This window comes from Nanorana parkeri, unplaced genomic scaffold (genome assembly GCF_000935625.1).
Source record: "Nanorana parkeri isolate BGI_ZX_2015 unplaced genomic scaffold, ASM93562v1 scaffold26, whole genome shotgun sequence".
NCBI classification, from domain to species: domain Eukaryota; kingdom Metazoa; phylum Chordata; class Amphibia; order Anura; family Dicroglossidae; genus Nanorana; species Nanorana parkeri.
Window position 1 is genome coordinate 1,592,676 of NW_017306294.1, and position 14,031 is coordinate 1,606,706.

Consider the following 14,031-nt stretch of genomic DNA (forward strand, 5'->3'; position numbering starts at 1 on the left):
AATTTTAACTCTTAGCTGTACAAAAGGTTTAACCTCCCTGGAAGTCCCCCGGAGTCAATGGGACGGGGACGAGATTGGAATGTGGATCTGGTTCCTAAATTTCTTATGGCTGGGGGTAAGTAGCAGTTTATCTTCTCATAAACCTTTAAGGGCTAATAGATTAGCTTGGCTATAGTAATCCTCCTGTAGTCAGTTCAGGCAGCAGTTCATATGTAGATGAATTGGTTCTGGATAGATAGCTGTGAAAACACCCAAGAAATTAGACTCTTGAGGGTATCCTTGATTTAAAGACCCTCTTGGCAGTCCATATACAGCCAACTGAAAATTCTGCCTGCTGAATACTACCCACCATAGTCACAGGAATCAATCTTTTGAGATTTTTTTCTGTTGCTATTTAGCAGATGGTAAGAGCAACTGTTAAAATCTCATTGCGAGTGTGCCACGAATGTGTTACATTTAGGTTAATTATAAACCCATTTAGGTTGAAATCTGTCAAGTGTTTTTTTTCTTCTTACAAGTCCAGTATCTGTCTTATACACGGCTGGATTTCCCTCGTTGGTGCCTGTGGATGTGCGGTTTATGGCATCCAGAGTAACAGGCCTCTGTTGGCATCACCTTTCTGAACATTGGCTTGTCAGGGGTGTGGAAATTTTTGAAAAAACTACTTGTCCAAGGACTACAGCGAGGGCCCGATCTACTTGTCCCTCATGACAATCTACTTGTCCTGATACAAAAAAAATAATTTTACCCAAACCGTATTTAGCAGTGCCAAGAAGAGTTTCTCATTGGTCAGTGCCGTCAGGTGACTGCGCTGACCAACGAGTGCTTGCAATTTGCGAGGGAAATTCAGAATACATGGCACAATTACAGATGGTACACCCATATTGGCGGATGGGAAGGACCGTTCCCTGAAAGGTAAGTATAGCGGGAGGGGGCCAGATTTGAGCAGGTATTTCAATTTTTCCAAATTACTTGGGAAAGTGAATTTACCCTTTAGGGCTGGTGCAGACTTGGGCGATCGTGTGCGGTTGCATGCAGCAGTTGCCGCGTGGCCCCATTGATTTCAGTGGAGTTACATCCATGTGGCAATCACTGAAAAAAGGTACATGTACCTTTTTTTCGCAACACGCACCATGCAGTGTTTTCAACCGTGATTATGTCTGCTTGCACAGACGCGGAATTGTGACGTGAAACCGCGCAATCTGCCAGGCGTGACTGGCGTGCCATTAGACAATAATGGTATGTATGTAGTGGTATGTGATTCTGTGACTGCTAGGCCATCCACACAATTTTGTGCACAATTGCCGTGCGGTAACGGATCACCCACTCCAATCGCACACAATACCCCATGCATGCAGATGGTGGGTGCAGCGGGGTTTTTTTTTTTTTACTTTTTTTTATTTTTTACCTAATATTGGTTATTTTTAATTCTCATTTATTTTTATTTTTTTTACTTTATCAACTTTTTTTATTTTTTCCAGTTTTATGTATTTACATTTTTAATTGTCATTTATTTTTTTACTTTTTTTTCACTTAACTTTATTGCTATTACACAAGGGCTAACAAGCCCCTGCGTGAAAGCATTTGGAGGTGACAGGTTCTCTTTATTGACCCTGTCACCTCCAACACAGGAGTTCTAGCACAGTACTGTGCTCGTTCTCCTGTGACAGGAAGGCTGCATTCCTGTATCACTTCACACACGGAGTAGTGAGATTTCGGCTTGTTACAAGTGATTTTGGACGGCTGTACAGCCGTGCAAAACCATTTGTATGAAACGGCTCCCACAGTACATTTAGTCGTGCTGCTTGCCCGCAGCCGGGCTAAATGTAGAAAAAACTACTCGCCCGACGCCCAAAACTGCCTGTCCCGGGCGATAGGAATTCCACACCCCTGCTTGTTTTACTGGTCATGAAATGATTACAATTTTATAGCCATAATATTGTATTTATCTAATGAAGTGAGGAAAAATGTATGGCCAATAATTATATAGGGAAAAAGCTGCCTTTTTGCCTCTGCTGCATATAGGCGCATGCCTACTATGCTTAATGGTAAATCTGGCCTTGTAAATGTTATTTCAGCAGTTAAAGACCTAGAAACACTACATACCGTCTCTTTTTGGGATAAAAAATCACTTCACTTGAAATTGCACAATTATTAATGAACTATTCTATGCCCGAATACTTTTACTGTTCTACAGCAATGCTTTATTACCAGCACGAAATGTACAGATATCTGGGCAATGCTGTCCGTAATCAGCTTTTATTATTGTGCAGGTGTACATGTGCAGACTGAGTATCCTTTAGGGCCTGTTCACATGAGTTTCAGGTCCTGATCAGGTGCAGATCAGCAGACGCGGTGCTATGTGTTTTAGCTGCGTTTTTGATGCGTTCCAGTAAAAATATTTTTTTTTTTTGCTGGAGTTGGGCTGTCAGTATTTTAGGTGCAGTGCATTTTTGACGCGTTTTGCATTTCCGGACCGTACAAAATGTGACATGCAGTATTTTTCTGTCGTAACCTGAACGGACTGCGCACGTGAGAACTGTAGCCCATAAAACACATAGGGATGCATTTTTAGTGCAGGAGCGTACGGATCAGGTCAGCACAGAAAACCGACATCGTGTGAACAGGCATTTAGGTGCCTGACCTGATCCGTACGCTCCTGCACTAAAAATGCATCCCTATGTGTTTTATGGGCTACAGTTCTCACGAGCGCAGTCCGTTCAGGTTACGACAGAAAAAATACTGCATGTCACATTTTATCCGGTCAGGAAACGGACCGGAAACGCGTCAAAAACGCACTGCATTTAACATACTGACAGCCCCACTCCACCCAAAAAAAGTTTTTTTATTTTTTACCTGGAACGCGGCAAAAACTCACTGCATCAGTAGCACCGCGTCTGCAGATCCGCACCTTATCAGGACCTAATATGTGAACAGGCCCTCAGTCGTGATTCATTCAAGCTCAGCCAGTAGCTATGTCTGTGCTGCCTTCAAGAATTGTACAGCAGATTCCTCCATACTGAATGTGTAAGATTGCAGGGGGAATGCTCATTTTGCCTTCCTGCTCTATTTCTGTTTTCCAATTCCTACTTGTGTGTGGCCAGCTTCTGTCACAAGGTCTTTTAATTAACAGACCAGGATCTTATGACATTTTGACCTTCGTGTACTGGTGATGGACTAAAAAAAACAAGTAGATTTATACTACACATTCTACTATCTGGATTTACCCCATAGGGGTCGACCAATTATCGGACCTACCAATTATCGGACCTACCAATAATTGAGGCCAATATTCCCCAATTTTAAAATTAATTGGTATCTGTCATAAATTGACTGATATATTACCGATAAGCAGGCTGGCTATTGTCGCCCCCCACTGCCTGCTGTTTACTTTCAGTTGGCTGCAGAATCTTGCTGCTGACAGATGAACACATAGTCCGGTCACTGGGCTTTGTGTTCATCTGCCGACGCCAGATGTGAACAGAATATCGGCACATGATATCGGTCAGCCTGAAAGGTGGCCCGTAATCGATATCGGTCAAACCACTGGCAACAGTGAAATTTGATTAAAGACCTGTGTGTATTTTCTCCTGGAATACCTAGATGTTTGTATAAATATAAGGAAAAACCTCTGAATTATACAAGTATTTTGCTCAGTTTCATTTTGCTTCTGACCCATTTTACTAGTTTAGGTTTAACTTGTTTTTCTACCATGTGACACTATATCAGAGTTCATTTTAGCTTCCAGTTGTAGTAGAGTTCCCCTTAGATCAATAGTTTAAACCACTTTTGTTTATCCAAAACTAGAATGACATTGGCTGGAGTTTGGCTTTAGACATGTAACTTTTTATACTAATAGTGCCCTGTTGCCCTGTGTCTCAGGTCAGTTGGTAAAAATGCTGCTGTTTACTGAAGTTACCCGCTATCTGGATTTCAAAGTAATTGAAGGCAGCTTTGTCTACAAAGGAGGAAAGATCTACAAGGTTCCTTCAACAGAAGCAGAGGCTCTGGCATCCAGTGAGTACCAAGTCAGATTCTAGCAGTCACTAGACTGAGTGTTCAGAATAAAGGTATTCTATGGTGATTTCTAGTTACAATGGCAAAGTACTTGTTTGTATGTCTACTTACTGTTTTATTCTGCTATTCAAGGTTTGATGGGCTTGTTCGAGAAGCGCAGGTTTAAGAAATTCCTTGGCTTTGTTGCAAATTATGATGAAAATGATGCAAAAACAATGGAAGGAGTTGATCCTAAAAACACAACTATGCAAGAGGTTTACAAGAAGTTTGACTTGGGACAGGATGTCGTTGACTTCACAGGCCATGCTCTGGCTCTGTACAGGACTGATGAGTGAGTTTTCTGTTTTTTTATATATGACATGGTTCTAATAATGTATTGTAAGTAGTAATCTAGTATAGCATGTATTATTGACCCAAAGGGTGAGTCTATGTGAATCATAGGCATAGTTTTCTTGCCTAACCAAGACTTTAGTTAAGCTTTAAGGTTGTGATTTTTAGGTCTGTCCATAAAGGTACTTGGCTGTTATGTACACTTTCTGGACTAGACACGTTTTTTTTCCCAGGTAAGCCCTGAAGTGGTTAAATATCTTATCTTCCTGCAGCCTTTGTCCACATTTTCTGTAGCTCTTCAGCACCATTTTGAGTTTTCCATTGTAAAATACAATTTGTAGGAGTAATGTTTTTACTTCCCTGACAGAGCCTCATGTAGAAAAAAAAAATACCAACTTTTGTAAAGCGCCCAGTCTGATTCTGACCTGCCTTGGAAACTAAAGCCCAATTAAACTTTACATTTGCTAAATACATTCCAAGTGCGTTAAAAACAAAAGGTGTTCAATATCTTGCAGTTAATTTTCTTTCAAAAGCAGCCACAGCCTGTCCTCTGACAGCATGCAGAAAAGTGGGGCCCTTGCGCTCTCTGTGGGGAAGCAGTGGTCTCGTTGCAGAAGTCAAACCTACAGCTCTGTGATCTGTAAAGCTCCTGCAGTTCAACAGGGGGCGTATTGGACTACGGCAGACAGACCACAGCTTTACCACAGAGAGAAGCGTCCCATTTATCTGCATGCTGTCGGTGGACAGGCTTTTCTAATTAGGCTGTGGTTCAGTTTAGAGAAGAAAAACTGTACAACTTTATACACTTATAAAACTGGAGCAAATTTGCATTGCAGCCAATCGGCTTTTCTCTCTCATTTTCAAATCTTACCTGAGCAAACTGAAAAGAGATGCTGATTAGTTGCCATGGGCAACTGCTCCATGTTCTGTTGGCTCCAGTTTTCATAAATGACCCCCCTTATGTTTTAAAGCTTTGGGGATGTATTTAGCTGATTTAAACGAAGGGTTCAATTAAGCTTTAAATGTGATTAGTAATACAATGAGGAGACAGAAGTCTGACCGCAGTGGATTAGAGAGAACATGGATTAGGAGTCATTGTATGAACTTACTGACTGCTTCTACCTGTTCCCTGGATTTGCTCTTTAAAAATATGTATAGCCTAAATAGTTTTTTGGGGATAGATTATGGAAGGTTTAGAACTTTTTTTTTTTTTTTTTTGTGCCTGTCCCCACTATGTAGATTCACACACTCTTTATTATCTTGCTGACCAATGAAACTAAGTATTGGGAAATCCAAAATGTGTGCAGTTGTCACCAGAACAAGCGGTGAGGCTCAATCTTCCATTTGGGGCACGTGGTATGGAGAGAATAAGGGGAAGTCTCACTGTGTAGAAAAGGATTTGCTCACTTCCTGTTGCACCTACGGGAGGGAAATAAGGAATTGTTACCAACAAAACACAGTAGGGAACATACTGATGAGTTTTACCCTTCCACTTTTATATCTCTGTTGACATGATCCTGCCTTCCTCAATTCACATTTTAAGCACGCACGTTTCTTTATACTACCTCCCTTTTTTTTTTTCCCCAAAGAGTTTCCATGTAAGGCTAAAGCATGTTTTATGTATGTGTATGATTCACTTTCAACAAATTTTGTTTATGTACATGGGTTACTTTTCTTTTCGACTAGGTATCTGAATCAGCCCTGTCTTGAGACTTTAAACAGGATTAAGCTTTACAGTGAATCACTTGCACGATATGGCAAAAGCCCTTACCTTTATCCACTCTATGGCCTTGGAGAGCTGCCACAAGGTTTTGCAAGGTAAGGAAGTGATTACTTCTCTCTAGTTTACATATACTGCAGCTATAAAATGTTCTCTGTTAGGTTTTTTTTTTTCTTCTTTTATTAATTTTTTTTAAATACCCCCAAAATGTCTAAGCCCCACACCCACATGTACTCGCACACCAAAGTAAACAGGTTTGCACTTGCATGAAAACCACGATTTAGACAGCACTGCACAGGCAGCCCTAAGAGCAATAATTCTAGGATCCTTTTACACCGTATATGATAAAATCTTGACTTTTTGTGGTCTTCTTGCTTTGCAGATTAAGTGCCATTTATGGAGGAACTTACATGCTAAACAAGCCAATAGAAGAGTTGGTTATGGAAAATGGAAGGATTGTTGGTGTAAAATCAGAAGGGGAGGTAGGCTTTCCTTTTATCTATTTCAGCAGTCCTCTTTATTAATCAATATTATATGAAGGGCATTTGTTAGTATCGTTTTCTTCCTCGTTCATTGCCATTGAGAGACACAGGAAGTCTTTAACCTTGGATTATACTACCATTTACAGGAGGATTGGACACTGGCAAACAAACTAGGCCAGCCCAGAATAACCCCTCTCATTTAAAAGCATGGTTTATTCTAATTTTCGTAGTGTTACTATTCATGAATGGGGCAACATGTAAATGACACTGTGATCTATATGTTGTAGTTTAGAAATTATTATCCAGGATTTATATAGCGCCAACAGTTTGTGCAGCGCTTTACAATATAAAGCAGACATTACAATACAATTCAAGACAAAATGGCAAGGGCCCTGCCTCTGAGGGCTTCCAATCTAAAAGGGAGGGGCAAGGGATACATGAGGTAATTGTGTGGGGATGAATTGTTTGAGAACATGATGGTTCAGTGGTTAGGTTGAGGTGGGATAGCCTTCCCTGAAGGAATGAGTCTTAAGGGATCGCCTAAAGGCAGTGAGAGTGGGAGATAGATGTACAGGTTGGGGTAAAGGGTTCCAGAGGATGAGAGAGACTCTAGTGAAGTCCTGGAGGCGAGTATGGGAGGAGTGGACAAGGGAGCTGGAAAGCAGGAGATATAGCTGGGGACCGAGTTGTGGATGGCTTTGTAAGTGGTTAATATTTTGAATTTTATTTGCACAATCTCAAGGGAAAAGTTGGGGAAGGTGCACGGGCGGGAGGAAATATAATGAGCTCAGTTTTTGAAAGGTTGAGTTTTAGGAAGTGTTATGACATCCAAACGGATATGTCAGTTAGTAGATTAGTGACACACAAGGGGGTGAGTTGTGGTGTAGAAAGATAGATTTGAGTGTCATCGGGATAGAGATGGTATTGGAAGCCATGTGAGGTTATTAGTTGACCAAAGGAGGAGGTGTAGATGGAGAAGAGGAGGGGTCCAAGGACAGAGCCTTGGGGAACCCCTACAGGAAGAGGAGGGGAGGAGTTAGATCTGTAGCTGACACTAAAGGAGCGCTTAGGTAGGAGGAGAACCATGAGAGAGCAGAGTCTTGTAGGCCAAGCGAGTGGAGTTTTTTGAGGAAGAGCAGGTGGTCAACAGTGTCAAAAGCAGCAGAAAGGTCTAATAGCAAGAGTAAGGAATAGTGGCCATTGTTTTAACAGTTAGGTCATTTGTGAGGTTTTAGGAGGGCAGTTTCAGTGGAGTGTAGGGGCAAAAGCCGGACTGTAAGGGGTCCAGAAGGTTATCAGTGAGGTGGCGACTCGGACAGTTGTAGATAAGGCGTTCTAGTAGTTTGGAGATGAATGGGAGTAAGGAGATCGGTCTGAGATTATTGAGAAATTACTTTTCAACCAATACATTTGCTTATAAACTGTATAATATGCTCCAAAAACAGGCAATAATGTATAGTTACTATAGGTGTGCTGTTAGAGTTCCCTCTCTACACTTAGCATTCTGGGTGCTACCCCTTGTTCTGTCAGCTGTTCTGAGGCTTGCATAAATGATGGTAGTGCTGTGTGTGGGCAATGTTTTGTTGACGGTAGAGGAAAATCATTTTCTTGTGCACATTACCATAATCTACCACTGTGCACTATAAAGAAAACTCTTGTATATTCTGTCTTTCAGATTGCTAGATGCAAGCAGCTGATTTGTGACCCTAGTTATGTTCCGGACCGTGTCACTAAAGTAGGGAAAGTTGTACGTGTTATCTGTATTCTAAGCCACCCAATTAAGAACACAAATGATGCAAACTCCTGCCAGATCATCATTCCTCAAAACCAGGTCAACAGGAAGTCTGGTAGGTTTTTTCTCTTGTATTTTTCACCTGTGCACATGTGACTTGTAGGCGTTTCCCGGTTAGATTTGTTTGTTCTTTTCTTTGCTCTCTATTCTCTTCTACAATTGACAGTATTTAGCTATAGACAACACTCCTTTTTCAAAAATAAAACTTAAGCAGTCTCACTGGAATAGATGAGAAGCAATGGTGCCAAAGCTGAGTTTTAGCCAATCCCTTCTGTTTTGCAACTCAGATTGCAAAACTAGTTTGCATTTTAGAGACTAGAAAGTTTGCAAAGGTTCCCATCCAAAGCTTGGGAACTATAGAATATAAAGATAGCACTTTGGATTTTGTACATCCTGATAGTTGTCCAAATCTTTATCAAAATTCTATTAATATATGTTTAAGAGCTGGCCTGTATATGTTATCCATGTTCATTCTCTTCCCTACATCCCCCACTTGCTGTTATCTCCGCCTCAGACTATTTTGGTCTCAAATGTTCTGTATTTATATAGGCATCATACCCTATGTTTTATCTTCTAGATATCTATGTGTGTATGATTTCATATGCACACAATGTGGCTGCACAAGGAAAATATATTGCTATAGTAAGCACTACTGTAGAAACCAGTGATCCAGAGAAGGAAATTAGGCCTGCACTTGAACTGCTGGAGCCCATTGAGCAGAAGTAAGTGACTGTTGTTGATTAGTTCTTCGCTGTCAGATTTAGTGCTAGTTGTGGAAAGGTTTAATGGGGTGTTGACATGCCTTGTTATGCTGCATCCTAAACATAGGAGAGCATTGTGCGGGAACACCTGGGTGTATTTCAGCGCTGAAAAAGGCTCAGCAAGTGAAATCCCATAATTTCCTATGGGCATGGTTCCCACCTGGGCGTAGGTGAAACACGCCCTACGCCCAAACAAGTACAGTAGCTTCTTTTGGGGCCTTTATCCGCGCGTATCCATTGGTATTCCCGAGTGTGGCTTGGGGTTAACAAAGCAGTAACCCCGAGCCACACTCGGGAATATAGTGCAAGTCTTACCTTGTCCGCAATCCCCGCTGTGTCCTCCGGCCGCTGCCGTCTTCCTGGTTCCGTCCCTTGCTAGCGTCTGTGTCGCAGGGGGCGGAACCGGCGGGAAGTTTGAAAGTTTTTTAAAAAAAAAACCTGAAAAAAGATAGAGAAAATAAAGTAAAAAAAATCATACCGGCAGGGAGGTATAAAAATGAGTATCGAACGCACGTTTCACTGAACAAAAAATGTGCAAAAAACGCACCTATGGTAACACCCAGGTGTGAACCCAGCAGACCAGGATGCTTGTGATCGTGTCCAGGTGCCACGTGGCTCTATAGAAATGGGATTACATCTGCGTGGCAATCGCTGAATTAAGGTACATACACCTTTTTTTTGCAATGCACGGCTTTTTTAGCCACAATCGTGTTCGATTGCACAGGCGGAATCGCAGCAGGAAACCGCACAATCCGCCCTGCGCGACTGGGATGCCAGTAGAAAAGAATGGCGCGATCAGCGGTGGTGTGCGACTCGGTGACCGTACGGCAATCCGCGTGGTTTTGTGCAACATTGCCCCGTGGTCACGGATCGTGCAAGTTTGAACCTGGCCTCATACTGTGCAACTGTTCTGCGCTGTTGGATTACTGAAATGTTTAAATCTTTCGTATACAGGAATTTATATTTTTCCCAGGTTGTTTGCATTCAATCCAGTCTTTACCACAAGTCTAAAATAGAAATAAAATGACAGTGATTCCATATGTTTGTGTAGTAACCTTAGAAAAGTAATGATCACATTCATGCCATGCTAACATCCTGCCCAGGTGGTACCAACTCCTAGTCACTGATGATCACCCATAGCACCCACACAGATCTTTTAGAATACTTGTAGTCATTGTGCTGTAAGCACACATGTTTCGGTGTTATGTGTTATTCAAGAAGATTCTTCTTATGCATAATCTTTTCTTTCTGCCTTCTAGATTTGTTAGCATTTGTGACATGTATGCCCCTACCGACGTGGGAACAGACAGTCAGGTGAGAATTCATTTTTTGTTTTCTTTATTCTTGTTTTCTATGTGAAATGTTATGGGACCATCTTTAAGATGTGCAGGGTATCGAACACTTGGTCTAATTGTCCTTTATAAAGTACCAACATATTCAAGCTGTGTTTTTAATCTGCAGAATTGTGGAATTTGGCTTGCCTGCCGCTACGCAAGCAAATAGAATTCTACAATTTACATTAGGGCTGCAACTAAGTATTTTCATTAGGGATGCACCGATACCACTTTTTTAAGGCCGAGTACGAGTACCGATACTTTTTTCAAGTACTCGCCGATACCAATTACCGATACTTTTTCTTAAAGGGACAGGTCAAATTTTTTCTAAAGCAATACAAAATCATGATTTTAGGTCAGTTTCTTAATATTATGAAGAACATGAACACTCTGTAGTGTGGCACCGCTATATCCAATTCTGCATACCTGGCTTTAGATTATAAGAACTTTATAATATAAAGCCAGGTATGCAGAATTGGATACAGCTGTGCCACACTATACAATAGTGTGAACAACCCCCCGCTGCTTGAACTAGACTCAAGAAAAAGAAGTGAGATGATCTGAGGGGATCAGCTCAAAGTACAGCTAGTAAGGAGGGTCGGAGAGTCAAAATATGATACAAAATATTATACATTTATTATTTAAAATCTCAATGGACATACTAAATGCACCAGTTAACACCAACACCAGTTCAACATCTAAAATTGGTTATTCCAACAACCCATTCACTCATAAAACACAGAAATGCACTCTGAGGATGAGCTGATCAGCATAATAAATGGTACCGGATTAAACTCAAAAATGTTTGAGGAATCTTGTATCGGTGCTAATCCGGTACCATTTATTAAGCTGATCAGCTCATCCTCACAGTGCATTTCTGTGTTTTATGAGTGAATGGGTTGTTGGAATAACCAATTTTAGATGTTGAACTGGTGTTGGTGTTAACTGGTGCATTTAGTATGTCCAATGTATTTGTACTCATGCAAATACTCGGTATCGCGGCCGATACCGATGCTTGTATCGGTGCATCCCTAATTTTCATAATTCATTAGTTGGCTTGTTTTTTGTTTTGCTTTCCTCGATCGGGTAAGGTGAAAAAATAAAGAACACAAATGGAGTTTTTCAAACAGTTTACTTCAGAATAAAACTGCATGCACGTTTTTTGCTAGCACACCACACTGCGGGCGGGAGGTGCGTTTGGTGTGCCATTGAAATAAATCGTGCAGCAGAATTTGTTAGGCCGAAACAAAAAATGACTTTCTTTTTTTTTTCCCCCACCTTTTTTTTAAATTATTTATTTTTTAAATAATTTGTAAGTAATGTATTAGGCATTTTTAATTACTTTAATGAATTTGGAAGTTGAATTGAAACTCCAAGCCAATATAATAACCAACCTTTTATTTAAAATAACACACCAGAATTTAAGTGTGTGTGTGTGTGTGTGTGTGTGTGTGTGTGTATATATGTGTGTGTGTGTGTGTATATATGTGTGTGTGTGTGTGTGTATATATGTGTGTGTGTGTGTATATATGTGTGTGTGTGTGTATATATGTGTGTGTGTGTGTGTGTGTGTGTGTGTATATGTGTGAATCCTAATCATTTTATATGGATACTCGACCTCAGAGCAGCCTGTCAGGATTTTCAGCAGATAGTGGTCATGTAGTGGTGTTTGTGGTGACTAGGGATATACTGTTACTCGGTATCAGCACCCATATCGATTCTAGTATTTGGGCTGAGTGGTCGGGAAGCTGGCCAATCGGTGAGCCGGGCGCTGTGTAATGATGCAGCGCCCGGCATTCTGATTGGCCGGGAAGCTGGCTTCATGCTCCCTTGTCATCTCATGACGAGGGAGCATGGAGCCAGCCTCCTGGCCAATCAGAAAGCAGGGCGCCACGTCATTACAGGGCACCTGGCTTCCTGATTGGCCAGCCGGCTCCGGCTGGGTACCAGAGGAAGGCCGCGTTCTCGCTGGAGAGGCCCCGGGAGTGACAGGCTGGACATACCATGGTAAGAGGGGACTTTCTTGTTAATCGGGAAGCCGGGTGGCTAGTCTTTACACGCCACCTGGCTTCCTGAATGGGACTTCCGTTGCTCGGTAATTGGTATCGGTGAGTACCGAAAAAAAAAATATCCCTAGTGGTGACAGTGGACGTAATCATCAAAAGCATCTCAAGCAAGGACTGCTCTAGTCTATAGAAGCCAAACAGATTTGAACTTCCAAGTGTTTTTAAAGTATTTTGATATGGAGATGGATTACTCCCTGTTAGTGTTTAGTGCTGTGTCCCTGCTAGGAAGATTCCCCTTATTTCCTGTTGTATTTTTTGGGCAGGAAGCGAGGGGTCCTCAGTGGCTACACAGTCGGCAGTAAAACATGGCAGATGTTTCTGATGCACTATTGTCCTTTCCACAGATCTTTATTTCACGCTGTTACGATGCCACCACCCACTTTGAAACCACCTGCAATGATATCAAGGACATCTATAAGAGAATGATGGGCTGTGAATTTGACTTTGAAGAGATGAAACGCAAGAAAGAGGACATCTTTGGTGAAAACTAGGCATGCGATGCCTAAGCCTAGGAGAATTTCTAAATCCGCTACAAACGTATTTCTGGGAATTAGGAACACTGTATGAAACTCAATATTGTAAGGCCTGCTTTTTTGTAAAAAGTTCTGGAAATCCAAGAATACTGCTCTGGTAATTGCTCTCTGCCCTTTCCTGTTTTATTTTCTGATGAAGCTGCTGCCGCTGTCTGGCCTAGTCATAAATAATGTCATAATTACTACAGAAGGCACATTTCTTTCTTTCCCCCGTTTAATAGAACACGTACATCCTGCAGTGAAGGATCTGCCTTCAGTATTGACTTTTTATCTGTATTTTAATTTAGTGTCATCACTGGTACACACGTATACTAAAGATTTTTTTTTTTTATATATACATATATAAAGCTATCGGGAAGAAACTTGGCAGATCGCTCTATTTTTGTGCTGCAAAACACTTAAGTATTTGGGCAGCTCTCCTGTCCCCCCCCAGCCCCCAAACTACATTACTACATTAGCTCATGGTCGGGCTTATTATGTGACACGGAGCACCAGGCGTGCACAGTTGTTAACACCAGCTGGGAAAAGATTGCTTCCTTTTTATTGTAATGAAGTACCAAGCCAATAGTATTCTGCAGGCCAAGCGTGCCTGTTTCTGTATTCCCTCTCAGCTTCCAGCAGGATCAAACAGAAATGCAGTATTGATTTGACAGTCCTACCATCACTTGTTGCTTAATAGGGTTTAAGATGATTTCTGTACTGCAAAGTAAAGCCAAATTGTGGAAACCAGCACTGTGTTTAGCGACTTTGTGTTTTTTATATTTGCATTCACACACAGTAGAGATGTTCTCCATTACAAAGCCAATGGAGTTCACGGTTCCATCATGCAGCATGGAACTTGGGCCAGCTGCACTCCTTCAATCCAGTTCAGTATTTATTTATTTTTTGCAAACAATGTGATTTTTTAAAGAGATTATATATATATATATATATGTATATATACACTATTGACCCCTGCAATGCATTCACTAATGTTGTAAATTATACTCCTGACTA

The 14,031-nt window shown here is 41.3% G+C and overlaps 1 protein-coding gene across 1 annotated transcript in view; it reads left to right on the plus strand.

Moving 5' to 3' along the window:
* Window positions 1–13,764, plus strand: part of GDI2 (GDP dissociation inhibitor 2) — a 29,169-nt gene extending 15,405 nt beyond the window's left edge. Inside the window, exons 3-11 of the mRNA XM_018566101.1 lie at window positions 16–115; window positions 3,883–4,017; window positions 4,150–4,348; window positions 6,034–6,165; window positions 6,450–6,549; window positions 8,225–8,396; window positions 8,919–9,063; window positions 10,362–10,416; window positions 12,847–13,764. Coding sequence (XP_018421603.1) covers window positions 16–115; window positions 3,883–4,017; window positions 4,150–4,348; window positions 6,034–6,165; window positions 6,450–6,549; window positions 8,225–8,396; window positions 8,919–9,063; window positions 10,362–10,416; window positions 12,847–12,993 — 1,185 coding nt within the window. The 3' untranslated portion in view covers window positions 12,994–13,764. The remainder of the gene's footprint in view (window positions 1–15; window positions 116–3,882; window positions 4,018–4,149; window positions 4,349–6,033; window positions 6,166–6,449; window positions 6,550–8,224; window positions 8,397–8,918; window positions 9,064–10,361; window positions 10,417–12,846) is intronic.
* Window positions 13,765–14,031: the final 267 nt, after the last annotated feature.